At 36.9% G+C, this 27,191-nt stretch overlaps 1 protein-coding gene across 26 annotated transcripts in view; it reads left to right on the top strand.

Annotated features, from left to right (window-relative positions):
• Positions 1–27,191, top strand: part of PARD3 (par-3 family cell polarity regulator) — a 717,622-nt gene that overhangs the window by 418,260 nt on the left and 272,171 nt on the right. For all 26 annotated transcript variants that reach the window (XM_050804766.1, XM_050804769.1, XM_050804770.1 and 23 more), the window contains 4 exons: positions 7,683–7,774; positions 10,143–10,226; positions 24,574–24,699; positions 25,856–26,238. In XM_050804766.1, coding sequence (XP_050660723.1) covers positions 7,683–7,774; positions 10,143–10,226; positions 24,574–24,699; positions 25,856–26,238 — 685 coding nt within the window. The remainder of the gene's footprint in view (positions 1–7,682; positions 7,775–10,142; positions 10,227–24,573; positions 24,700–25,855; positions 26,239–27,191) is intronic.

Raw genomic sequence — 27,191 nt, 5'->3', positions numbered from 1 at the left:
TGCATGGAACTGGTGCAAAGATGCATACTTTTTGTTCTCTGTGGTTAGATAGCTTTCATAAATCAGCACCATCTGTTCTTCTTTTGCTTTTGGTTGTGTGGAGTCATGTTGTGTACGTATCAAGACAGGAGGCATTTCATTTCTCTGGGAAATGGAAATTTCATGGACTGTGTTACATACTACATTTGATCAGTACTAGCTTGAGGTAAGAATAGTAGGAATCTGGATGAGGGGATAACACTCATATACAGTAATTACATCACAGGTGCTGAATAATTCTTCATAGACTCCTAAATAATTTGATGTTGAGCTTTGTTCAGTAGAGCATAGTTTATATTATAAGGAACTGGACTTTGTCTAAAAGTGTAACAAGTAGAATTTCCCTCTACAAGGGAATATTTTTAATTGTAAAATATCTTATTTTTGCTATATTTTGTTATATTATTATATCTTACCTAATATTGTCTTTTCTAAAAAGTATTTGCATTTTTTCATGAATGTTTTTGTTCTGGCAGAATATAATGATCATGAATTAAAATTGTATTACACATTTCCTGATTTTATTTCTTTGGAAGGTTGCTATAGATTTATCATTTTGAATTGTGAAGACCTTTCTCCCACAGATGTTTTCAATTGTTTTCCATATATGATGGGAAATTACTTTTTCCTGGCAATTCGGCCAGTTAATCAAGTAGTTGGGACATTAACACGAACGCCTTCTGGAATCCTATTTGTGATACCTAGGAGACCTGGAAACAGATTCCCTTTGGAATTATTTTTCACCAAATGTAATCCAAAGAAAAAGTGCTTTAATTCACTCTGTCAACATCCTAATAAATATTTTCTCTAGGATACCATAGCTCACTAATAGTTAACATGTCTCTCATTAAGTTAGGAAAATCTTGGAGGGATTCTAAAAAGTATGAAAAAGAACATTTAGTTGAGTGATTTTTAGCAATATATTTGAACTGATTAAAATGTTTTACTGTTATGAGTAATTTTTAAAAAAACATTTGACAGAAAATATTGTAAATTGTACCATGGGAATTTTCTTTTTTTTTTGTGCTTTCTAAACATCAAAATCAAAGATAATATGTAGGAAATTTAAGTAGAGAAGTATAACTTTAATTTTTATAAAACAGTTTTTAAATGATACATATAGGCTTTTCTTTCAAGTGATAAATATCCAAAATATTTACTTCTTGGACCTCAGAATTTGAATGTAGATATGCAGATGTCTGGTTTCTAGATTAAATTTTATAGTGTTCCTCTGAATTAGACAGTATGGTTTGTGTTCCTGTTTTCTGTGGTGAGAGATGGAGGCAGGATTCTAGTCTCAAGTGTTCTAGTTACAAGTCCTGTACTTTTTTGTGGTAGGATCACTTAAGTTTTTGGATTTTTTCTCTTTTTTTTAGACATGAGGACTCACTCTGTTGCCCAGCCTGGAGTGCAGTGGTATGAACATAACTTACTGCAGCCTTGAACTCCCTGGGCTCAAGTGATCCTCCTGCCTCAGTCTCCCAAGTAGCTGAGACTACAGGCGCACACTACCGTGCCTGGCTCTTTTCCAATTTCTGCATGAGAAGTTAAACTTCAGTTATTTTTTGCCCCCCCCCCCCCTTCTGGAATCCTAATAAAGGTAGTATATCAGCTGCCTTTTTATGGCAAAAGTAACCACTGATTGGTAAATCACATCAAGACTTGAAAAACTATAAATATCTGAGAAGCAGCTTACATCTGTGGCATTGTTCCAAGAGACACTGGCTTCTCTGGGGCATGAGGCTTTTCATCCGTGCTAGCTCTTGCAACCTCCTGATGTGAGTCACCACGCTTGAGCTGCCTGCTGGGGACCCCAAGAGAGTGGCTCCTGCACAGCTGTGAGGACTGCTGGGTGCACACTCCTCTGGAAAAGAAGGCATGATGCAACCTTGCTGGCAAGTGGAGTCTCCTGCCTTACACCCTGCACAGTCAATCCAATGCCAGGCGGTCTGTGGGGACCTTGAGAGTCTGCATGTTTGTTAGACCTGAGAAGCCCCTCCACCCCCTTGGCAGGCACTTCAGAATAAAAATAAAGACGTAATGCTAAAAGACTTATCATAAAAATGAACAGCTTCTCTGCACCACTGTTCCCGTCTTTGTCCCTAAATGTCTGCTCTGATATTTACTTCCATGTTTCTAAATAATATATTTATGTTGCTCTTTCCTGATTACCAGTTACTGACATCTGTTGACTTGCCATATGGAAGATGAGAGTTGTTCCTTTTATACTGCTTCTAGTTTCTCGCTCCCATCCTCTCAATGCTGTTACATCCAATGTCTAAGTTCAGTCAATAGCCTGTGTCACAGCACATGGCAATGTGACAGTTGCTCACCACATAACCAAGTGGATACTCTGATTATACTTCCTCTTCTATAGATTTTTTTTTCTCCTAGAGCAAGTTTTTTTATGTTGCTTTGTTTTCTGTGTATATATTTTTGATTTTCCCCCTGCATTCTGTGTCAGGTCTGTCAAGATGCCTTTTATTTTTCAAATACTCAAAAGTATCAGACCTGAGCCCAGGGAGGAGGTACAAACTTATAGTCGCAGCTATTTGGGAGGCCTAGGCTGGAGGGTTGTTTGAGCCTAGGAGTCTGAGGTTAGAACTGGGCAACATAGCAAGGCCCCATGTCAAAAAAGAGAAAAACTAAAGGGGAATGAAAGAACTTTTAGAAAAATATCAGACCAATTACTAGTTTCTTTTTTTCTCATGGAGATGTACTTACTAGACCTCTCCATCCTCCTGCTGTTATCTGAACTGGTTTCTGCCTGCTTCCCTAAACTGCCCTTTCTCCCATATTCTAGGACTTTCCTTGGGTTCTGACTGATTTCTTACTGTGTTTTCTGGATTTTGCTGGAGCACATCCAAAAAGAGCTTTATAATAAAGTGTTCATGCGAAGGAAGTAAAGATCTTCTTTGCGTGTCTCAAAGTTTCTTTTATCTTTCATGCTTGGTCTTTTTAAGCATGTAGTTCTACACTGAATTTTTTTCAGTATAGAAGATGCGACTTTTAGTAGAATTTAATATCACTATTCAGAAGGCATTTTTATCATAATCATTTGTTAATAATATTCCTAGTTTTAGTCTCCTAGCAATCATCCACATGCTATCATTTGTCAATCCTTCAATTAAACTCTGCAGTTTTGAGATAACTCCTCGTGATTCTCTTGCATTTTGTACAGATGCCTCATCTAAGAGGAGGAGGTATTAGGAAAAAAAAAAAAAACAAAAACAGAACAGATGCCTTCAATGTGGACAGTCTTTTCAAGGATGTTTGTAGAGCTGTCTAGGCATAGGATGTCGTCTGACAGCAGCAAGCAAGGATACTCCCTGTCTGTATAAAAGATTTGGGTTCCCTGAGCCTAGAGTTGTTCTTTGTGTGCCAGTGTCCCTGGATCCTCTTCACATCACCTTGTGAGAATCTTAGCTGAGGAACCACTACATAAAAGGGTCATATTCTGGCTAACGGTGTGGCTGTGAGTTGTGAATAGTTCTTTGTCTGTGACCCAGGAATCTTCTGCCTTCTGCCAGCATTGATGAAGCCGTTGCTTTCAGGTAGGTTAAAAATCCTAGACCCCTCCTACTTTTTTTACATCTACTTTCTTTCTGAAAATGTCTTCAACCACCACCCCATAGAGTTTTCTTCTTGTTGCCATGTACTTGATTGTATATAGCATTTAGTTATCTTTTTCTTGGTTTCTTTACTTGTCCTGAAGACATTTTACAATGAAAATATCTTGTACATAGCAAAGCACAGTAAATACCAGGTGTCAGCAAGTTTCTAAATTATAAATAATATGTTTTTTATTTGATTGAGTGGGTAATATGTTTCATATTAAATTGTTTTGCAAGGTACAGTGTATGAATAGATGAATACATGTATATACCCTTAAAATGTTTTATATTTGTACATAATTGCCCCAAAAGATTTATCAAGGTATGTTTTCTATATTATATACGTATTATCTATTTCTGTCTTCAATAATGTTTATAAATTACCATTTGTTGGGTAATTACTATGTGTCAGGTACCATATAATGCTTGTGATATGGAGGATTTTCTTACTAATTCTCTCAGTAGTCCTGAGAGGAAGAGGTTTTTTTCTTTTTTTTTTTTTTTGAGACGGAGTCTCGCTCTGTCACCCAGGCTGGAGTGCAGTGGCCGGATCTCGGCTCACTGCAAGCTCCACCCCCTGGGTTCACGCCATTCTCCTGCCTCAGCCTCCCGAGTAGCTGGGACTACAGGCGCCCGCCACCACACCCGGCTAATTTTTTTATATTTTTCATAGAGACAGGGTTTCACCGTGTGAGCCAGGATGGTCTCGATCTCCTGACCTCGTGATCCGCCTGTCTCAGCCTCCCAAAGTGCTGGGATTACAGGCGTGAGCCACCGCACCCGGCCTGAGGAAGAGTTTTTAAACTACGTGTGTGTGTGTGTGTGTGTGTGTGTGTGTGTGTGTGTGTGTGTATCAGAGAGAGAGAGATGGGGGTCTAACTCTGTCGCCCAGGCTGGAGTGCAGTGGCATGGTCATAGCTCACTGCAGCCTTGAACTCCTGGGCTCAAGCTTTCTTCTTGCTTCAGCCTTCCCAGTAGTTGGGACTACACACACTATCTCACCCAGCTTTTTGTAGAGACTAAGTCTTGCTACGTTGCCCAGGCTGATCTTGAACTCCTGGTGTTAAGCCATTGTCTGTCTCAGCCTTCTAAAGTGCTGGGGTTACAGGTGTGAGCCACTAAACCCAGCCAAGGAAAATGTTTATATTGTTCATATTTTACAGAAGAAGGGATAGAAACATGGAAAGGTACATAACTTGCATAAGGTTATAAAATTGGCAAATGATAGAATTGCTGTTCACGCCCAGGTCTGTTTAATGCTTGAACCCAAGCTCTTAGTGTCTGTACTCTGCTATGAAATGGAGAGTAGGGAAAGGAAAAAGAAAAAAAAAAAAAAGAAACAAGTGGCTGGATTGTATCATCTGAAAGTTCTTTGGCACTGTTTAGTTTAAATTAATACTATATAGTTCTATTTTTTTCTTACTTTAAAAAAAATAGAGGTGGGGGTCTCACCATGGTGCCCACGCTGGTCTTGAAATCCTGGGTTCAAGTGGTCCCCTCACCTCGGCCTCTGAAAGTACTGGGGTTACAGGCGTGAGCCACTTCACCTGGCCAGTACTGTATAGCTCTTAAATATTGATTTGACATACATAATAACAGCTTTGCTTACTGTAGTTATAATGGAATTCAGTGTATAGTTCTTGCTAAAAGTAACTACATTTAGTCACAGCTTTAAAAAAAAAGTACCAGACAACAGAATAAAATCATATAGGAGCTGATAATTTACACGTCCTAATGTTGGGAAAATCTAAGTTGAGGTTCCACAGCAACTGCAGCTCAGCCTCAGGGCAGTGAATGTTGCCATCCAAACTGGACACTGTGTGTAGCTTCATGAAATAATATTCTCCATGCTCTTGGGTGCCTGATAATGGCCACTGTGGGAACAATGTGTGAATTATCAGTGACTGTTTTATCATTGTAGTTTGGGGCATTTCATTTATGTGGCTGTTTCATAGTGCAACATAGGTGTTTCAAGTGGTGATACATCTTGGTGGCATTTCAGTAGTCCTTAAATTATTAATGAATCCTGAAAAAAAGATCTGTAATGTGTAAGATTATTTTTATGTGCTTCATCTGGTTTATAAACAAATCACATTTGCTCTCCTTCCTGCCCCCACTCCCATTGGAAAAGCATAATTTTGGGAGTTCGTGTTTACATTCCACGTGCAGTTCTCAGGCAGGTTCAAGATGCTGGTTAACCTTTGAAATGTATTATGTGCTGGTGCTTAAAGGAGATAGATGACTGAGAAGTACATATTAGAGCCTCTCAAGACACAGCATCATCAATCAAATAGCCTGGCTTCATGCAGAGCTCCACCATCTAGAAAGCACAGAGCACAGCTATGACTCATAGAAAAGCTTGGTGCCCTTAGTTTCTACTTCTCATAGATTTGAAAGGGAAATGTCAATTGGGCCTTACTGCCTGCTTTGCCTTCTCTTAGTATCTCTTCAATGATTTAATATATTGTTGGACATTGTATCTTGAACGTGTAACTGTTGCTTATCATTTTGTTGATTGTTGTTCCTGTTGATGGCATGCACATTTCCACTGAGTCTCCCAAATAGCATGATTGAAAATATAAAATTTTTCTCCAATGTTGGACTTCCTGTCCTAATATAGATGGCTTAATAAGTTCCCAATATGTGCACCTATGAATTATGTTGAAAAAGTTCACAATAAAATCATCATTGTCAAATTTATGTAATAGAAAAGATAAACCTAACAAATTATATGTATACATAAATTATACATATAAACTTCTAAGAAATGGATTAAATACATTTTACTTAGTTGTATTTGGGGAACATATTACCACAGAGATTCCTAGGCATGATTTTACTTTAATTAGCAAAACATATACAGAGCTTCTACTAGGTGCCAGAGAGTACGTCTCCATCATTGTGTTTGGAGAATCTGAGGATCTCTTAACTGTTCTAATCTGGCTAGTAAGTCCATTGATCTCAGTTAGGTATCTTTATCATTATTCAAATGATTTTGAAAAGCCAACTTTTAACTATTAATAATAGTGAACTCTTTAATGAAAAGACAGTGGCCGAGATTATAAATGAAGGTATATTCTTGGGTGGCTTTTCATTTATTTTTGTGACCTATCACATTTATTCCACAGGCACCTTTTTGAGTACAGATTGTCTCATCTGAACACCTATCTAATCATTAGTTTGTAAGCTAAGAATAGTATAACTTCAATAAACTGACATATATAAACACCAGCAAACTTATTGGATTTCTGCAACACATTGGAACAATTTGTACAAAATATTGCCTTTGTCAAAGGAAGCATAGGAGGATGAGGGCTGAGTATTTTGTTCCTTTTGCTTGTCCTTTTGTTTGGTCCTTCATGCACAGAAGTAAACAAAAGTGGTCCATTATGGCTAAGACCTTAATGCCTTTACAGACACCTCTAAATAATCAGTCGATTGGCTTAGGATAATTTTATGTGAAATTGTATGGGATGAAGGCTGTAAAGTCTGGAACTATGCCACTGCATGCTCCTTTTGACGAGCTATGTTAGTAGGAATCAAGAACTGAGAAATATGACTTTGAAGCTTTTGGTAATGGTTATGGTTTGTAATTGTTTTAACCGTTTTGAGTAGGAAGCTGTTTTCAAACATGCATTTCCAATGTCATGTATATTTGTTTATCAATGTATCGTAACAATGGAGTAATATATAGTAACTTCCTAAAATATACATGAAAAGCAGTGAAAAATGACCAGATAATAAAATTAGCATAAAGATAAGTTTTTTTCTTTGTATGTTTGTTTTCTTTCCTTATCCCAGTAGTATATCTTATTCACTTTCTGGGATACACTATCTCATGAGACTCTTGTTTTCAGTTTTAGCTCTTTACAACACACACTCATCCTGTCATTAAAGGTCATCCTTCTTCGAGGAAACAGTTACCATAATCATACCGCCTATTAGATTCCCGTTTTATCCAGTTTCCTTTCACATTACAGCAAGAAACCTAACACAGATTGTACTGTTCTTTGTGTTGGCTGCCTCTAGGATGAGGATGGGACAGAAGAGGATAACAGTCGTGTTGAACCTGTTGGACATGCTGACACGGGTTTGGAGAATATACCCAACTTTTCTCTGGAGTAAGTTACTGATGGTTTCAACTAAATTTGCAATGTACATGTAGCGTCATTAATTGCAGCAAGTATTCTGAAAGCATATGGCATGAGGAATGTTTGTGCTTAGTTAAAAACATGCCGTGCATTGATTTGTTTTTATAAAGAACATCTTTTATCTCTTGAGTTAATTATGTAATGTAAGCAGTATAGCATGGAAGTTCATGTCTACCTGTCCTGAGTTTCATGCCCTGGCAAATACTATTAAATTATAATATAAAATAGTATTTGATTGAAGATGTTTGTCATGTTAACAACACTGTAAACACCATAACTCTTTTCAGATTGCTTTGTGTGTCAATATTTTGATCATGTGTTTGTTCTTCACTTTGCTAAATTAAAAAAATTTGCAGACATACTTGAAAAACTAGTTAGATCATGTTAGCATTAATTATTATAGTGTATGTATATATATATGTATTTATTGTAGTTTGAAGAAATAGAATCTCTCTAGATATTTAATGAAAAATTGGAGGTCCTAGATTAGGGACCTTGAAAACAATTTTAAATATAAAAGGACAAAGAAAAATCTCCTATTTGTTCCACAATGTTCTGATTATTTTACGTATTGACATGTGTAAATGGTAGGCATTCTCAGGACTTCTTTCCTTGGTAGCTTAGAGCAGGGAGGACAGTCATTTTGGATTTTTTTCTTTGACTTTGGGTAAAAGTTGGGGATATAGACATTGACATTTATGTACTTAATTCTGTCTTCTCTTGGTCTTCCAAGAGAAGTGAGATTAAGCAGGCACTAGGATCAGATGCTGTTTGAATGTATGGCAGTCAGCAAACTGAGGATTTACATTTAGTAAAGTACTTGCCATGCCATAGTTCTCTTTAGAATGTGGGATAAAATCAGTTTATTGAAGTTATACTATTCTTAGCTTACAAACCAATGATTAGATAGGTGTTCAAATGGGATAATCAGTATCCAAAATAGAATTTTATGAAATTTGGTAAAAAAGTAAAAGTAATAAAAAATCCATTTAACCATTTGGCAGTATGGAAGAATTTTTATGTTGTCTTAATTAGTACATGTGATTAAATCTGTGCACATGTTTTTAATTTTGATTTGTTTGATATTCCTGTCTTTATGTAGGACATTCATAGTATATAGGATAACCTCAGGTTTTTATATTAGAAACATAATTGAAAAATTGGCATTTTCCATCACATAAAATCTATGTTGTGATCTTTGTGAAATTCATTGGTAATAATTGATTGTTTTCCAGCTGGCTTGAAATAGATATTTAATTGAAGTACTATTTCCAAATATTGGTTGTTAGGTAAATACTGCTTAGACCTCTGATGTAATATACGAAAAAATCTACAAAGAAAGCAGAATCTCGTTTAAATAGTTTAGAAAATTACATTGTCTCTACCAATTTTCATTAAACTCAGGCTTTATTGTATTAATAGTAAAGATTCATGGAAGAGACTTGACAAATCCATACGGTATGTAAGGTTATGTTCCTTCCACAGAATAGTTTTGTAATAGAAGTAACTTCATGTTATGTCATATCATATAAATAGCTTCATAACTGTAGTCCCAGCTACTCAGAATACTGAGGTGAGAAGGTTGCTTGAGCCTAAGAGTTCTAGGCCAGCCTGAGCAACATAGCAAGACTCCCTTTCTAAAAAGAAAATTGATGATGAGCCATTTTATGAAAATTATTTGATTTGTAGTAGATGCCTATTGGCTTTGAGAAAGGTTTCATAAGCTGCACTTGCAGCTGTCTTATAGCAGTTTAGGAAATAGTGACTTTGACTTGTCATGAAGTAGTGAGTAGTAATGACAATGGTGATCTCCCTTGGACTGTCACTTACAGTAGTGAAAACTTGGATCTCATTGGATTATTGGAAGGATTAATGATGTGACATATAAAAGAGCACTTTGTAAATTAGAAAGTGTTCTGTAGCTGCAACATCTTTATTCACTTAATCTTTAGAGTCCTTGACATAGGTGTTGGGATGGAAGAATTTCAGTGTAAATCTAAAGATTTGACTTGAAACACATAAACTTGTATTACACAGAAGAATAGGGTCGATCCAAGAGAAATGTTCTGTGTCATTTTAATGTAGTTACCTCTGATGATTGCTCTCCCTCCATGCCATCAGACTAGTGTTCAGGTATGTAGTGTTTAATGTTGCCTTCATCACCATGCTTATATTCCAGAATATGTATATATATGCCTGTGTGCTTGGTGGGATTTTTGTTCTGTTCTCTTTCGTTGTTTATTGTGTGTCTGTGTTGTTGCAGTTTTTCGTTTTGCTTTTTGGTTTTGGTTTGTTTACAGTACACGTTCATGCTCCCTCATTCATCATTGTCTCACAGTGATATGGTAAAGCTCGTAGAAGTCCCCAACGATGGAGGGCCTCTGGGAATCCATGTAGTGCCTTTCAGTGCTCGAGGCGGCAGGTAACGTATCTTGGAGGTTTTTAATTGAATCATAATGTAGAGTGTTTTATCTTCATTTATGCTTAGATGGAGAGTGGTGTTGACTTAGCATATGCTTGATAGGGAACATTCTCATTTGGAAGCAACTGCTCCTTCATTCCTATATATATGTCATAATCACAGAAAGCACTTAGCCCGATGAAGAGAGGTTTTGCAGGAACATGAAGAAATGGCATTTGAATTATCCTAATAAATTTATTGTTCATCACACTCAAGCAAACATTTTACTTTGCTGTAAATTGATGATGGACTCTTTCAAGTCAGAACTCCAGATGGATTTGCAGTGTTAAGGAGAGCATAAAAGTAGTTTTTTTGGGAAAGCTTAATGCAATAAAAATTATCTGGATGACTTAAATTTGATTTAAGCTTTAAATTTGTGTTTATTTAGTTCTTCATTTTTATCAGTTTTTTTATTGTTAAAAACCTTTAATATGAAATTTTAAAAAATCAGGCAAGCCATAGATTTCTGAGCATTCAGAGTCTAAAAATGTTGTACTGTTTGTTAATCTCAACTTCATTACTTTACAGAACATGCATCCTTAAAAACTTCAAATGTTATATCAGCTTCCTTGATTCTGTTCCTTTTTGTGTGTGATAGAACTGTTGTGATATTTTTGGTTTTAATGTATTCAGATAGTATGAGTTGATTTTCCAACAAAGGCTTGGCAGACCTCTGTCATAGACAAGTGAGGTTCACCGCATCCTTCCTCATGAGTCTGAACTTGTGCATGTTTAACTTGTTTAATTTAATTGCATCTTCTCTTACTTTCTAATGATTACCTGGGAAAATATATTTGTGAACTGTTTTGGCTTTTTAATTTTTAACTTATTTCTTGTATTGTTATCACCTTTTTTTTTTCTTTTTATTTTAACTTTCTTTACATGGTGAGAAAAAGTAGGGAAGGTGGAGGGTAGACTTACAGCAGTGACTGAGACCATAGAACTTAGTTTAAACTGTTGTCAAGTAATTACAGGCATCTAGGGTGTTGTAAAAGATAGATGTGTGGGATTAAACCATGCATTTTATTTTTTAAAATGAGTATTTGAGCAATGGTGGTACCTTCTTGTTACATGTAAGTAACTGTGGTGAGTTCAGATTTCATCTCTCATGGTTCATCCAGTATTCTAAAACTGAAACTTGACTTAGAACTCTGCTGGAATATGAATGAGGCTTGAATGGTAGTGTTACATAACAAGGTATAAAATTCACCTTGAATTTTCGAGTGGTGTTATATTCATAGTTGTAGCTGCTTTTACTTTTTAAATTCTCTTTAAAATTCTTTTTTTTTTTTAACTTTGGAGAAGCATTAACATTTCTTCAAATAACTTATAGTTAAACAATATTATTTTCAACATGGACTTGCCTTTATTTCGTGTAAGAAATCGAGTTCTAAATTACCTCAAAAGTTAAATTTTGTTTTCATGTCTTTCCTGAGTAGGAAAAAAAAGATAAGGTAAAATGCGTGGATTATAGCTTCCCAATATGCATATGCCTTAACATGCCTGTGAAACTTAACTCATCACAAATGAGATTTAATTGTGTTTGTACCAGCTTTGAGCCAGCATTGCAATTACATGTTATTATATTTTCTGTCATTTATTGCGTATTTTCTACCTCACCGTGAAAGGATATCAGGGTAAAGTGAACAGATGAAAAGCCTAAAGCAAAAGGAGAGTAAGACGGAAAAATAAACTTACTATCTAGATTAAGTCAAAGGAAGGCATTTCACAAAATCCACCACAGTTTCTGGTTACCATGGCATTTAATTTTGATACACCAAACAGATTCAAGAAAACAAGTATGTCTTTGCAGAACTAGAAGTTCTTTTATAGCTGAGTCATTTTTAAGCCCTGTTAGTTTGGCACTTAATGAAGAAAGTTGTGCACAGATTTTCAAAGAGACAGAGAGATTTAAGAAAAACAGATTGGTTATAATCTCTTTTTAGGCATCACCAATTTTCATATGGAAACAGAACAGAAATAGTTTGTGATTCTCCAACACCTGTGTTACATAGTTAAGCTTCCTTGTGGAAATGATAGTCACGGTTCCTCACAGTTGGAATAACAATGGGAGAGAAAAAGTAGGTGGTCTGCTCAGATTGACAGATAGAAATCTACGAGAGCCCAGAGATACCCACCTTCCTCATTCTCAGAAATGCTCAGAAATGGATTCCTGTTATTTCATAAGAAACCTTTCCAAGCATTTCTCTTGTGACAATCCCTGTGTTAGGTGCTAGGAAATGAAGATGAATGGAATATGTTCTTCCTCCAGAGATTTGCAGCCTAGATGGAGTCATAGCCAAGAAATCACACAATTATAATTATGTGATAAATGTTGATATAGTTCTATAATAGGTGCTCTGTGAACTGATAGGGGAAGAATGGTCTGAATTAGGTAACTGAAAGTGGCTTGTTGTGGAAGATGATTTTAAATGTGATGATAGCTTGTAAAGGTAGCTGTGTCAACTCCGTGGTGGCTTGTGGAAGAGTAAATTAAGCAATGTGGTATAGCAGAAAGGAAGAAATTAAGTGAAATTAAGAAATTTCAGATATATCTAGTAGGAATACAATAATATATATTCATGATATGTAAGTAGAAATTTCCAAGATAACTTCCCTTATACAAAATTCCAGTCGTTCTTGGGCGTTCTCAATTTTGGAGGATAACTAATTGAATAACACTTACTGAATACTTACTTTTATAAAAGTGACAAATACATGTCAGTATTGCTTTCTCATTTAGATTTTCAAAGTCAAAGAGTCTAAGGAATAATGCAGAATCCCAATTGTATATTTTGAAGAGAAGGAACACAACTCAGACCACCTCAAATATCAAATGTCATTAAGGAAAATAGTAATGTAAGCTTGTGAAGTTAATGTTAGCGAGATTTTTACAGCCATTTAGATCTTATTATGTCCTGATGTATGATGAAATTTTTGTTGTTGTTGGATTTTTTTGTTTGTTTTTTGTTTTTTTGAGGTGGAGTCTCACTCTGTCGCATAGGTTGGAGATCCTGGCTCACTGCAACCTCCGCTTCCTGGGTTCAAGCAATTCTCTTGCATCAGCCTTCCTAGAAGGTGGGACTAGAGGTGTGTGCTACCATGCCTGGCTAGTTTTTGAATTTTTAGCAGAGACTGGGTTTCACCACATTGGCCAGGTTGGTCTGGAACACTTGATCTCAAGTGATCTGCCCGCCTCAGCCTCCCAAAGTGCTGGGATTACAGGCGTGAGCCACCATGCCTGGCTTAAGTTTTTTAAAATAAGAATCTTGCACTGCCTACTTTCAAAACTATTTTCTAGACTAGGTTGAATGTTGTTTTTCAGTCAGGGGCATTAATGACAATTAGCTCATCCCCCAACCCCTGCCTTAGTTGACTACCTGCTGATATTTAGAAATGGAGACAAATAGGTAGAGAGACAATATTATCTTCCCCATGATGATGTTTCTCTTGAGTTATTTTCTTGTATGTTATTCAAAAATAAAATTAACTGATCCTCATCTAGAACTATTCATTCACAGTTTTATTACTTCGGTGATTCCTTTTTTTAAATTATTTTCTTAGTAGACAAACATTTACCTGAAATGTTTCATTACCTTGGAATCAATTTTTATTTCACCCATATCATTTCATTTCCTCTTGATTTAAATGGGAAACATCGACTGGGCACGGTGGCTCATGCCCGTAATCCCAACACTTTGGGAGGTCTAGGTGGGTGGAGCACTTCACGTCAGGAGTTCAAGAACAACCTGGTCAATATGATGAAACCCTGTCTCTACGAAAAATACAAAAGTTAGCCGGGCATTGTGGCAGGTGCCTGTAATCCCAGCTGCATGGGAGGCTGAGGCATGAGAATCACTTGAACCCAGGAGATTGAGGTTGCAGTGAGCTGAGGTAATGCCACTGCACTCCAGCCTAGGTGACAAAGTGAGACTCTGTCTCAAAAACAAATGGGAAACATAATCTCTTTATTTAAACCACAAATGCCACTATTTTCAGGCAGGTTATGCCAAATAATTGTGATTACCTTTGGCAGAAGAACCTTGCCTTTTTTTTTTTTTTTTTTTTTTTTTTTTTAAGTATTTCTAGAACCTGGTTGTAGGTATTGGTCTACAGGACCATAGGTATTGCTTAGTAAAGCGTAATCAGTGCAGGAGCAAATGAACCCTTGACTATCCATATTAGATATGGTGTTACTATATTAACAAATAAACGGTAATGATACTTCCTGGCCTGGATGGTGGTTAAGAAGTATTTCTGACACTTTCTCATGAAATATAAATTTGATTATGATATAATGTTAAGTATATAAAAAGCAACATATAAAATTGTATGCTAAAATAGGGACTGGACCTGTGAAATGATAAGATTTTGTGTTTGAGGCTGGACATGATGGCTCATGCATGTAATCCCAGTACTTTTGGAAGCTGAAGTGGAAGGATCACTTGAAGCCAGGAGTTCAAGTCCAGTCTTGGCAACATGGCAAAACTTTGTCTTCACAAAGAATACAAAAGTTAGTCGAGTGTGGTGGCACACACCAATGGTCTCAGCAATTGGGAGGCTTAGGTGTAGGTGGGAGAGTCACTTGAATCTGGGAGTTTGAGGCTGCAGTGAGCCATGATCATGCCTCTGTACTCCATATTGCATGGCAAAGTGAGAGCCTGTCTTAAACAAACAAAAATAAAATAAGGCCGGGCATGATGGCTCATGCCTGTAATCCCAGACCTTTGGGAGGCCAAGGTGGGCGGATCACCTGAGGTCAGGATTGCAAGACCAGCCGGCCAACGTGGTAAAACCACCCTATGTATACTAAAAATACAAACACTAGCCAGATATGGTGATGGGTGCCTGTAGTCCCACCTACTCTAGAGGCTGAGGGATGGGCCAGGTGTGGTGGTTCACAACTGTAATCCCAGCACTTTGGGAGGCTGAGGCGGGTGGATCACGAAGTCAAGAGATCGAGTCCATCCTGGCCAACATGGTGAAGCTCCGTCTCTACTAAAAATACAAAAATTAGCTGGGCGTGGTGATGCGCACCTATAATCCCAGCCACTCAGAAGGCTGAGGCAGGAGAATCGCTTGAACCCAGAAGGCGGAGGTTGCAGTGAGCCGAGATCGCGTCACTGCATTCTTGCCTGGGTGACAGAGTGAGACTCTGTCTTAAAAAAAAAAAAAAATTACTAGTGTTCTTACTTGGGCTTCATAGTCTAACTTAAAGTAGATACTCTAAATCTTTTCCCCTATGGAAAATAATTGTGGCTAAAACATTTTAAATTAATTAATTAAGTAGAAACTGGGTCTTGCTTTGTTGCCTAGGCTGGTCTGAAACCGCTGGCCTCAAGTGATCCTGCTACCCTGGCTTCCCACAGTACTGGGATTACAGGTGTGAGTGACTGTACCCGGCCTAAAGTTTTCTTCTCTGCATCTTTTTTTTCCTTTTGAGACAGGGTCTCACTCTGTTGCTGGAGAGTGGTGACTCACTGCAGCCTTAACCTGCCGGGCTTAGGTGAATTTTCCACCTCAGCCTCCCAGGCAGTTGGGACTACAGGCAAGTGCCTCCATGCCCAGCTAATTTTTTATATTTTTTTGTAGACATGGGGTTTCCCTGTGTTGCCCAGTCTGGTCTCAAACTCTTCGGCTCAAGTGATCTGCCAGCTTTGTCCTCCCAAAGTGCATGGATTATGGGCATGAGCCACTTTGCCTGGCCCGGATCTTTTCTATAATGGACATTTCTCACTTATTTACATCTACCTTTATTCTTAAGTTTGTGGCACTTAAATTTGTTTCATATTACTTTTCCTTGTGAAAATAGTAATTGTATGTTGGTGTTTATATAAACTTTTATTTATTTATTTATTTTAGATCTAGTATCTATTAGTTAGCATTTTTGGTGCCTTTGATATCTTAGATCAAAGATTGGCAGACTTTCTGTAAAGGGTCAGATAATCAGTATTTTAGCATCATGGCCCTGAAAATCTGCCGTTGTAGCATGAAATCAACCATTGACAAGATATAAGCAAAGCTTCATTTACAAAAACAGATTGCTGGCTGAATGGACTCATAGGCTGCAGTTGTCAGCCCTTGCCCTAGGGAACCAAACAAATAAAAATGGCTGCCATGATGGTTTTACATTCTAGTATTTTTTCATTTCTAAAACTCCTTCACCTCTGTTTTCTATTCATATCTTTGGGGGACAAGAGTGTACAGGATTTTCATTTCCACTTACTGTTTGATAAGAAATCCTCTTTTATTGTAACTACATATTAATTCCCAGGAGTGCAGGCCCTTGATTCTCAGAAAGAAGGGACGTTGAAAAAACCATACAAACCCATTTACCATACTCTCATTAGTAGTATGTACTCACAGAACAATCCTTCTTAACATCTGCTTATCAATCTTAGACTTAAGGAAAAATCTGAAGTTTCACAGTTAGCAAATCAGGCCCTGTGAAGATGGTGGTGAGGGAAATGAAGGAGCTCTGGGTATGGGGCTGGCTTTCCGCTACTGACTCATGTTGGCAGGTATCTTATTTATTAATTTATTCTAAAATTTTTACTGATTTGCCATCATTTGATTTGTCTGATTAACTTTGATTTTTATCCCAAATAATTTTTTTCATCTGTTTATCTTCAATGTAATATTCAGAATATCAGGTGAAGTGTTAACATCCTTTGTAAAAAGCTTTTTCAGTTTCTGTGTTAAGTTTATTTTTATGACTTTTCCCCTCTTTATTTGCTTAGTTACATTATTGTCCATAAATTCCATCATCTAAGCTGAAAAATGAAATCACATCTCTAAGAGAATATTTTTTATTTTTAAAATGTATTTATTCTTTTTTTAACTTTCTTTCTTTATATTTTTTGAGACAGGGTCTTACTCTGTCACCCAGGCTGGAGTATAGTGGCAGGATCTTCAGGCTCAAGTGATCCTCCCACCTCAGCCTCCCTAGTAGCTGGGACCACAGGCACACACCACTATGCCTGGCTAATTTTCTGTATTTTTGGTAAAGGCAGGGTTTCTCCATGTTTCCTAGGCTGATCTGGAACTCCTGAACTCAAGTGATTCACCCACCTCGGCCTCCCAAAGTGCTGGGATTACAGGTGTGAGCCATCACACCTGGCCACTAAGAAAATATTTTTAATATTTTGCATTTTTGAGTTGAAATAAAAGTGACCCTGTTGAAAAATATGTATTTCATAAGTATTTGCATTCTATTTAAACCTGAATATAGATTAATTAGAAGGTGATTAAAATCATCTATATGCAGATTGTATTTTGTAATTAATCTATATCCAGGAAATCACTGAAATATAAAAGTTTGTTTTTTACATCCTGCATTCATGTCTTGAGTAATTTCTCCCTCAAATATAAACTGATATTTCTCTGTTTATAAGACTAGTAGGCAAACATCTTTGGGTGGTCTTGAGGTATATCGTACTCATCCATTTAATTCAGCAGAATCTGAGCTTCACTGTCCCCTCAACTAAGATTTACAGGATTATAATTACATTGTTTGTTATACCCTTTTGTTCATCTAAGATATACTTTATCATTTTTTGCTCTATTATGTATTGAAAACACAAAATTTCCCCCAGATTTGAAGTTGGGAATTTTGTATTACCTCTCTGTGTCAGTCAGTGACTGACTTGACCTTATGTTGTCCTCGTTTTATTGGCAGGGGGATTGTCAGGACTGGATGAGGATACCTCGCTCAGTATTTTTTACGTAGTGCGGCCTTGGGCAAGTTAGCCTCACTTAGCCCTACTCCTTACCTATGAAGGATAGGAATCACGACTTTTGTATGGTTTACATAAGAAAATATATGTAAATCATTTAGCAAGGTCCTTGGCAGTGGCAGCTAATAAGAATGATCAAATCTGGCCGGGCGCGGTGGCTCAAGCCTGTAATCCCAGCACTTTGGGAGGCCGAGACGGGCGGATCACGAGGTCAGGAGATCGAGACCATCCTGGCTAACATGGTGAAACCCTGTCTCTACTAAAAAAAATACAAAAAACTAGCCGGGCGAGGTGGCAGGCGCCTGTAGTCCCAGCTACTCGGGAGGCTGAGGCAGGAGAATGGCGTAAACCCGGGAGACGGAGCTTGCAGTGAGCTGAGATCCGGCCACTGCACTCCAGCCTGGGTGACAGAGCGAGACTCCGTCTCAAAAAAAAAAAAAAAAGATCAAATCATTAGAAGAGATTTTAAACTCAGTTTATCTTTTGTTATGTGCCTTGAAATTCCCTCCAGTGGTGTTTGGTATTCTGGTTGTCTAGGTAGGTAGTGATTAGTCTACCCAATCAGAGAAAGTGATCATTTTCTTCTTATATCATGAATCTGGGAGAAAATTTACTATTATATCATAAAATTGAGAATCCCAATACACATTTGTTTAGTTAATTGGGTACATATGCTAATGAAGAATTACAGTCAATTTGAACTTCACGGGACTAGCTGAGAATAAATATGCTCTTGAACTTTGAGTCAATTTTAATTTAATTACTTTTGAAAAAAACGCAATTTAACTTTATTTGCTGATTCAATAGTCTTTTGTCTGAAAGTTTTCAATTGTGCATTCTCAGCTGCAGACTCGTTTGTTATAATGAAGAACTATATAACATATGCATTGGTTTTAGAAAAGTTGCAGTTTACACTTACATGAATCATGTTCTTTAAACATAGCAATATGACATCTGTGATTTCTGCTCTAATCTAAAGGAATTCTCTGTGTTTATTTACCTTTTTGGCCTGATTTATCTCGTTCGTTGAAGTTTTTCTAAAAAAAATTAAGATTTAAAGTTTTAACTTGGCATTCCTTTAAACTTTCCCCTTTTGACTTTCATGCTTTCAGTGGTAGTACTTTCTGTGCTCATGTAGGTGGTTGCTGGCCCCCCATGGGCTGTATTCAGGGAGCTGAGCTGTTCTTGTTGATGAGACCCTACTCTGCCCACTTATATTCTGCCTTCCCTACCGTTGTGATGTTTATACTGTGTCAGCCTTTATTAAGATGAATTATAATCATTTCCATACAGCTGGGTGGCAGTTGTGGTAGTTTACATTATCAACGCAAAACTCAGACTTACTCAGCCAATTTAGATGTCAATAAAACATTTGTTACTTATTTTCAGTTTTATCATTGGTTGTAATTTATAGTTAGAATTGAAAATGTTAACATGTGTGACTGCGTTTATTTTAATTAAGTGTATAATTAGGCTAATGAACCTTGTAAAAATGTAGTGCTGCAATCCTTAATATAATCTAAGTAGTTAAATTTCTAATTGTGCTCCAAAATCATGTACAAAGATGCAGCATTTCAATGGCTCGCTTTGTGCTACTGTACCCTTGCTTGTCTTTTTTTTTAAAGAAACATTGTTCAAAAACGAAGTCTTGAAAGAAATATGTGTGTAACATACTTTTGTATTAGGAAAATTATTCAGAAGTGAAATTTGTATGCAGCGGATGTAGTGTTTTCTTCTTTTCAAATTTTGAAGAAAATATAGGAAACTAGAAGAGGAATAGATTTGGGGATGTTTCAGATCCATCAGGAAAAGTCCATTTGCTTTAAAAGCATAGAGCCAAGTAGGGTTTACCTTAGATTCATAAGGAAGGTAGAGGAGGTTCTGTTTCACATAACCCTAAACCCTGTAGTCATTTCTTCTTAAATCTGCGCTACCCCACTAATAAATGCCCAAGTCTTTTTTCTTACATCTTTTCTCCTAGCATAACCAATCTGGGGTTGTTCTGCTCCCAGAACAATTCTCCAAACAGAGCTTACTCCAATTCCTCCTTTCCTGACACCTACCTTTTTTATTTTTTGCAAAGTGGTTTCTTAGGATGGAACATGTTTGCCCCAATAAGGAATTCTGGCATTAGCTACCAAGAAGGAACACTGTTCTCTCTGCCAGCACACTGACATGCCAAAATGTTTAGAACTTCATTTGCTTTGATTCTTTTTTCTAATAAAACTGTTGAAGCAGCCATACCATAGGCAGTTGGTTCTTTATTACTTTAGAACAAATTCTGATTTCTAGTTGAGTTTACAAAATATATCCCTAAAATTTGTTTTTAATTATATTGTTTGATATAGCTTTAAGTTGAAAATGGGGACTATGGAAATATATCTGCTTGCGAGCACACATTTTTCAGGAAAGTGTCTCTTCTTACTACTTTTGATTTCCTTTAGAGGTTCTTTTCATTTTCAGTGTAGCTGTTATCTGTTCAATTTTCTTGTGATTTTTTTTTTCTTTTGATAGTTCATTCCCATTCCTTTGTAATCATTTTCACCTAGTGGAGTAAATGAGATAATTTTGCAGATTGTACCACTTCCCTTTTAAATTAATCCGTTCTTTTTGAGAGAATGATTCTAATAGTGTGGTTAAGTACTTAGAAATCAGCAGGCTACTAACTTCACCTTAATTCAGTCTGTTCCCTTGATTCCCTGATCTCTTGCTGTGTCTGTCGGGGTGAAGTTCTTTCTCTTCTGCAATCTTCTTCCTCTAACTCCCAGCCCCCCATCAGGTCTCTAGTACTGAGTAAAAGGAATCTGAGATTTTCATGACTTATAACAATGTTGGTTGCTAAAGCCTCAGTTAATAAATTTCCATTATATTTTCTCTAACTACGTGGTGTATTTATGATTTGTAGAATTTGTACTGTTTGTTAGGATTACTGATGCATTTGGCCATTGATGAGGACTTATTTAGAAAGACAACCATTCAAGAAATGAAGCATGGTATGCTTTTTTACTTTGGATTACTAGTCTAGATGATTACCAGAAAAAAACACATAGGTTTAAAACAGAAAAATTATGAGACGAATATAAATCTGTTCATCTACTTATCTGAAAAAAATTATTGATGTTACTTGTAGAATTAAAGAGCAGATTTCAGCTGGGCGCAGTGGCTCAAGCCTGTAATCCCAATACTTTTGGGAAGTCAAGTCCAGGAGTTCGAGACCAGCCTGGTTTACATAGTAAGAACCCAATTCTACGAGACAAACAAACAAACAAACTAGCCAGGGGTCATGGCATACACCTCTAATCCCAGCTACTCAGGAGGCTGAGGCAGGAGGACTGCTTGAGCCCAGGGGTTTGAGCTTGCAGGGAGCTGTGATTGAGCCCAGTATACCTCCAGCCTGGGTGACAGACCAAGATCCTGTCTCAAAAAAATTAAAGTGAAAGTATTTATAAGTTACACTATCTTAAGTTATCATAAATACATGTATCCAAGATACCTTTATAAATTTAAATAAATGATCAGTGCTAATTAACTGCTAATTTCCATTAAAGACAGTTTATATGTATTTTTTTCTAAAAATTTTCTATGGACTATTTTAGATTACACAAAATATTTCAAAATACATAAAAACATACTAATTATTAGTCATATATTACAGTAATATGTAGTCATATTGAGAAATCGCTTAGGATTTCACCAATTAAAAACTCATTAACTGGAGTGAGTCTTGGTAGGGCATATTTTTATTGCAAGGACTGAAAGCATATACATTCCAAGAATGTGTTTGGTTTATAGTGGTGGCTTTTAACTACAGCTGTGGCACCTCACATGTGGTTCTGTTATGATTACCGGTGGGTGACTGAGACTTTGTTTCCTTCAAGATGTTCTTTGAAAGTGAAGTGCTCAAATTATGTTCTGCATGTTCTAGGTGGTATCAATAACTGTGATTTAATTTGTACTAATCTTCCTCATTCATCGGAATCATAGATATATCTTATTCCTTTTTTTTTTTTTTTTTTTTGAGACGGAATTTCGCTCTTGTTGCCCAGGCTGGAGTGCAGTGGCGCGATCTCGGCTCACTGCAACCTCCACCTCCCGGGTTCAAGCGATTCTCCTACCTCAGCCTCTCAAGTAACTGGGACTACAGGTGCTCGCCATCACACCAAGCTAATTTTGTGCTTTTAGTAGAGACGGGCTTTCTCCATATTCGTCAAGCTGGTTTCGAACTCCCGACCTCAGGTGATCTGCCCACCTCGGCTTCTCAAAGTGCTGGGATTACAGGCGTGAACCACTGCGCCCGGCCTATAATGCCTTTGATTCCTGTGATAGAACACTTTGTTCAGTTGCAGATAGAAACAAACAATAGGGAATCCTAGGGAGATAAATTATGGACATGATCACATTTAAACAATAACTTAAATTTTGGTTTGGCTTATTATGGAATCTCTTTCTCCCAAATGTGAACTGAGAGTTAAGTTGCTCCTGAAGGTAAATCAGTGTACTTTATTCTTACCTTTGAGTTGAGATACTTTTATGTCTTTATATAGCTGCAACTATGTAAAGTAAGTAACTAAATATTACCTACATAATATTGTTTTTGCTAATCACTAATATTTTGAGACTCTTACACTAGTAGGTGCTGATTCTTAACTGCTAAAATTACAGTTCTTGCAAGCTGATAGGCTTGACTCTAGTATAATGCCACCTCATATTTATTAATAAAAATTAGAATGAAATTATGACCTTATAAATACTCGTAAAAATGTTAAACTGCAAAATAACAAGTGAAATAGGACTTTTGCCTGTGTTTCATTTATTTCAGTTTCGTCATATCTTTAGTAGAAATGATACTTTCGTGAAGAAATTGTCTGAATCTAAATTCTGTTCACTTGTATTTTGTTTTGCAAAAAGCTTGTTAGAAATAGACTTGTTTGCCTCAGCTAAACTCAATCATGCCTTCATTCAGTTGTCATTTATCAAGACCTTACTACTAGTTCAGTGCTTGAACTGCTGAATCTTATGTTCTCTGCTAGGAGCTTACAATGCACTAATAGAGATAAGGTATGTATATAACAGAAGAATATGATAAATGCCCATGGAACAGATACAACAATTACTGGAAAAGTATAGAAGCAGCAGCTATCTATTTTGGTATATTTCTACTGGAAAACATACACAGATGACTGCAAGTTGTAATTCTCTTGGAAATCATATAGACGTTATTTGAAAATTAGGATGTCTTCAATATTAATTTATGCAGAATTCTCAATTTTAGTGCCTGTCTAGGCATTTTTGTCTCTTTATTAGGATTATGAAGGAAAATACAAATTTTGGAAGTACAAAAAATAAGTTCATATAAAAATTTTAATATCATGATACAAAATTTATGCCAGCCACCAAGTAATTAACAGCAGTCAGGCCGGGTGCGGTGCCTCATGCCTGTAATCCCAGCACTTTGGGAGGCTGAGGTGGGTGGATTACCTGAGGTCAGCAGTTTGAGACCAGCCTAGCCAACATGGTGAAACCCCGGCTCTACTAAAAATACAAAAAAATTAGCCGGACGTGGTGGCGCATGCCTATGATCCCAGCTACTTGGGAGGCTGAGGCAGGAGAATCGCTTGAACCCAGGAGGTGGAGGTTGCAGTGAGCCAAGACCATGCCATTGCACTACAGCCTGGATGACAAGAATGAAACTCCATCTCAAAAAAAAGTAAGAGTAAAAAAATAAAAATAACAACAATCCGAGCTAGGTTAAGACCCCTGTTGCTTATACTGTGATTTAAAGAAGTATTTCCTATTTGTCCCAGTCTGTATTGAATGTCCTGTGAGTTATGAAGTTAGTGTTCTAGAGCAAGTAGGGAGTCTCTCAAAGGTCATTCACACTTTTCTTTCAACCTGAGTGAGTACATATATGAAAGAGATGAATGGCGATTGGCATTATTTGAACCTCTCACTGCTGTTTTTCTGTTTGGTCATTTGTTTTTCCAAATGACTTACTTTTAGGAGACCTAACAGGTTTTGAAATTCACAATACTAAGCACTATCAAATTCAAATGCAAAGCACGGAAACTCTTTTATTTCTGAAATCTTTCCTATTATCATTCTCAAACCTGCAGTGCAATGAGGTTAGCTTTTCCTCATTACCTTTACTTTCACAGAAAGATGGGGGTTGCAGTCGTTTTTTAAGCTAGCATACCAGCTGGCTTAAAATAAAAAATTGCCCAAGTCATTCAAAAATACATGCTTATCCATGCTCCACACTGCAATACCCACTCAACCATTAGGCGGGCTCTGTTTGGGGCATTTGTAAACAGAGAGAGTGTTATAGCTTGTTCTCGAAACATAATACTGACCAGCCAGAAAATGATTTTTCGCATTTATGGAAGGGATGCGTTTTTACATATCATTTAAACTGTTGTGATTTTTGTCTGTTATTTAAAAATGTATGAATAGTGATTTTGACATGCTTCTTTGTAAGGAAGTCTTTGTAAATATAATATCAGCATTAAAGTGGTAGGGCAGTGTGCATGGTGGAGATATTACATGTGTAATCATTTGCATTCTTAATGTTCCAGAACCCTGGGGTTATTAGTAAAACGATTGGAGAAAGGTGGTAAAGCTGAACATGAAAATCTTTTTCATGAGAATGATTGCATTGTCAGGATTAATGATGGCGACCTTCGAAATAGAAGATTTGAACAGTAAGTGTGTGCTCGCTGCATTTCTCTTCTTACTTGCATTAGGCACGACAGAGTGCAGTCAGTTGAAATGCTTCAAACAACATATCTGTGATCTCAGTCTGTATACTAGACAGGAATATTTTCTGCCATTAGCTTTTAAAAATTTAATCATACTCAAAGTAATTAATACCATTAGACTATATTTCAAATATAGTCCTCTGATGGATATAGCTCTTCTTAAGTAGCATAGCCCCCGTTTCAGCTTTACAGTTTTGCTGGTTCCTCCCCTTTTGGAAAATTGACAGTGTGCCCATTTTTATCATACTTTAATTCACCCATCCACCGTTGCTGCACACAATTTCTCTAGATACAAACAGGCAGATAAAGCTCGTTTGCACCTCAATATTGGGTTGTATTCAGATATACTTTATCTTGATTCAGGCCCTTAGTCAATGAAAAACATAAAAGTTGGCCAGTTCTTATAAAACAAGGCAGGAGCAAACAGAACTCTTAAGAACTTGGGGTCCTGACCAGGGAACCAGCATGAGAAAGAGCTGCTTCCCAGGCTGGTCATATGGTTGCACTGTGACCCACAGCTGTCAGCATTTTGAATTATTGAGCCTGGATTGCTGTTCTTGAGATTTTTGCATATATCAACTTAATAGATAATTAATAGTTACTTTCTATAGCCTTCTAAGTGTGCGTGTGTGTATTTTAAAAATTTTAAATACACATCTAACCCAATCCAAGATTCTATATATAATTATAAAGCTCTTTCTTTGAAAACTTAAATGGAAATATTTTGTAATGTCTACAAGTTGTATTAGACAATGTTGTAAAGAGAAGGTTCCATTTGGTTTCTATTATTGAAATTATAATACCTCTGTTGTACTTAAAACATGTTTAATGATTTACATTTGAGAGAACAGAATTTTTTCTGTAGTTGTAGATAATTTTTTTATTTTTATTGAGAGAAAGAGAAATTTATATTTGAAGAAACAGCTATTCGTAGATCAGAGCTACAAACTTGATTGATAAATGGGTTATTAGAATTTTGCTTTTCAATTTCAACAGCCTGTCAGTTCTTATTGCTTAATTAGTATACTTAATTAAGCTCATAATATCTTCTAGTCTGCCAGTCTTAATTTGCTAATTTTCTATTCTTTCTCAAACCCAGAGCACAACATATGTTTCGCCAAGCCATGCGTACACCCATCATTTGGTTCCATGTGGTTCCTGCAGCAAATAAAGAACAGTATGAACAACTATCTCAAAGTGAGAAGAACAATTACTATTCAAGCCGTTTTAGCCCTGACAGCCAGTATATTGACAACAGGAGTGTGAACAGTGCAGGGCTTCACACGGTGCAGAGAGCACCCCGACTGAACCACCCGCCTGAGCAGATAGACTCTCACTCACGACTACCTCATAGCGCACACCCCTCGGGAAAACCACCATCCGCTCCAGCCTCGGCACCTCAGAATGTATTTAGTGCGACTGTAAGCAGTGGTTATAACACCAAAAAAATAGGCAAGAGGCTTAATATCCAGCTTAAGAAAGGTATAACCTATCTTGTTTTTGTTTTGTGGAATTTCTTTTCTTAGTAGCAACACACAAGGGTTGAAATGGAATTTATTTTAAAAGTCAACCTACTAACCCAAAGCACCCTAAGTCTTATCTCATTATTTTGTGAAAGAATTGATAGATTTTTAAAAGCTACTTACCTTTTAACACGTTTAAAATTGTATTTCTTATATGTCTCAGGTTTATTTTGCTCTGTAGAAATTAAAATATAAAAGTGCAGAGAATAAGACTTTAAAATATGTCTATGAGAAGAAGATAGCAGCTACTACTGCAGTAAAATTTTTGATTGTGAATGAAAATGGCTTCAGGACATTAATATCAAACACAGAACAATAGTAAGGATTTGACCATTTTGACTGCCCCATTTGCTGTCTGAGTCTAGCCCTCAAAGAAGACTTGAGAGGTAGTGCACATCAATCCTAGTATTTGGTGTGGGGAGGAACTGATTTGTTTGAGGCTGCCAGGAGTTTATAGTAGGTTGCTGAGAAGCCAGGCCATTGGCTCTTGTCTTTTGTTTTCTTGAATTACTGCATTACTTCCCTTTCTTTTTTTTCTTTTCTTTTCCTTTTCTTTCCTTTTTCTTTTCTCTTTTCTTTTTTTTTTTTTTTTTTTTTTGAGACAGGGCCTTGCTTTGTTGCCCAGGCTACAGTGCAGTGGCACAATCATAGCTCACTGTAGCCCACAGCACCACACGTCAGCCTTCCAAGTGCTGGGACAAGAGGCATGTGCCGCCATGCCCATCTCATTTAAAAATTTTTTTGTAGTGATAGAGTCTTGCCATGTTGCCCAGGTTGATCTGGAACTCCTGGCCTCAAGTAGTCCTTCTACCTCGGATTCCCAAAGTGCTGGGATTATGGAGTGAGCCACCATGTCCAGGCCTGCTTCTCTTTCTTATGGTGATGTGGAAGTCATGATGGCGATTACCAATT

This window comes from Macaca thibetana, chromosome 9 (assembly GCF_024542745.1).
Source record: "Macaca thibetana thibetana isolate TM-01 chromosome 9, ASM2454274v1, whole genome shotgun sequence".
NCBI lineage: Eukaryota > Metazoa > Chordata > Mammalia > Primates > Cercopithecidae > Macaca > Macaca thibetana.
Note: the sequence above shows the minus strand (reverse complement) of the source record. Positions and strands in the feature narration are given on the sequence as shown.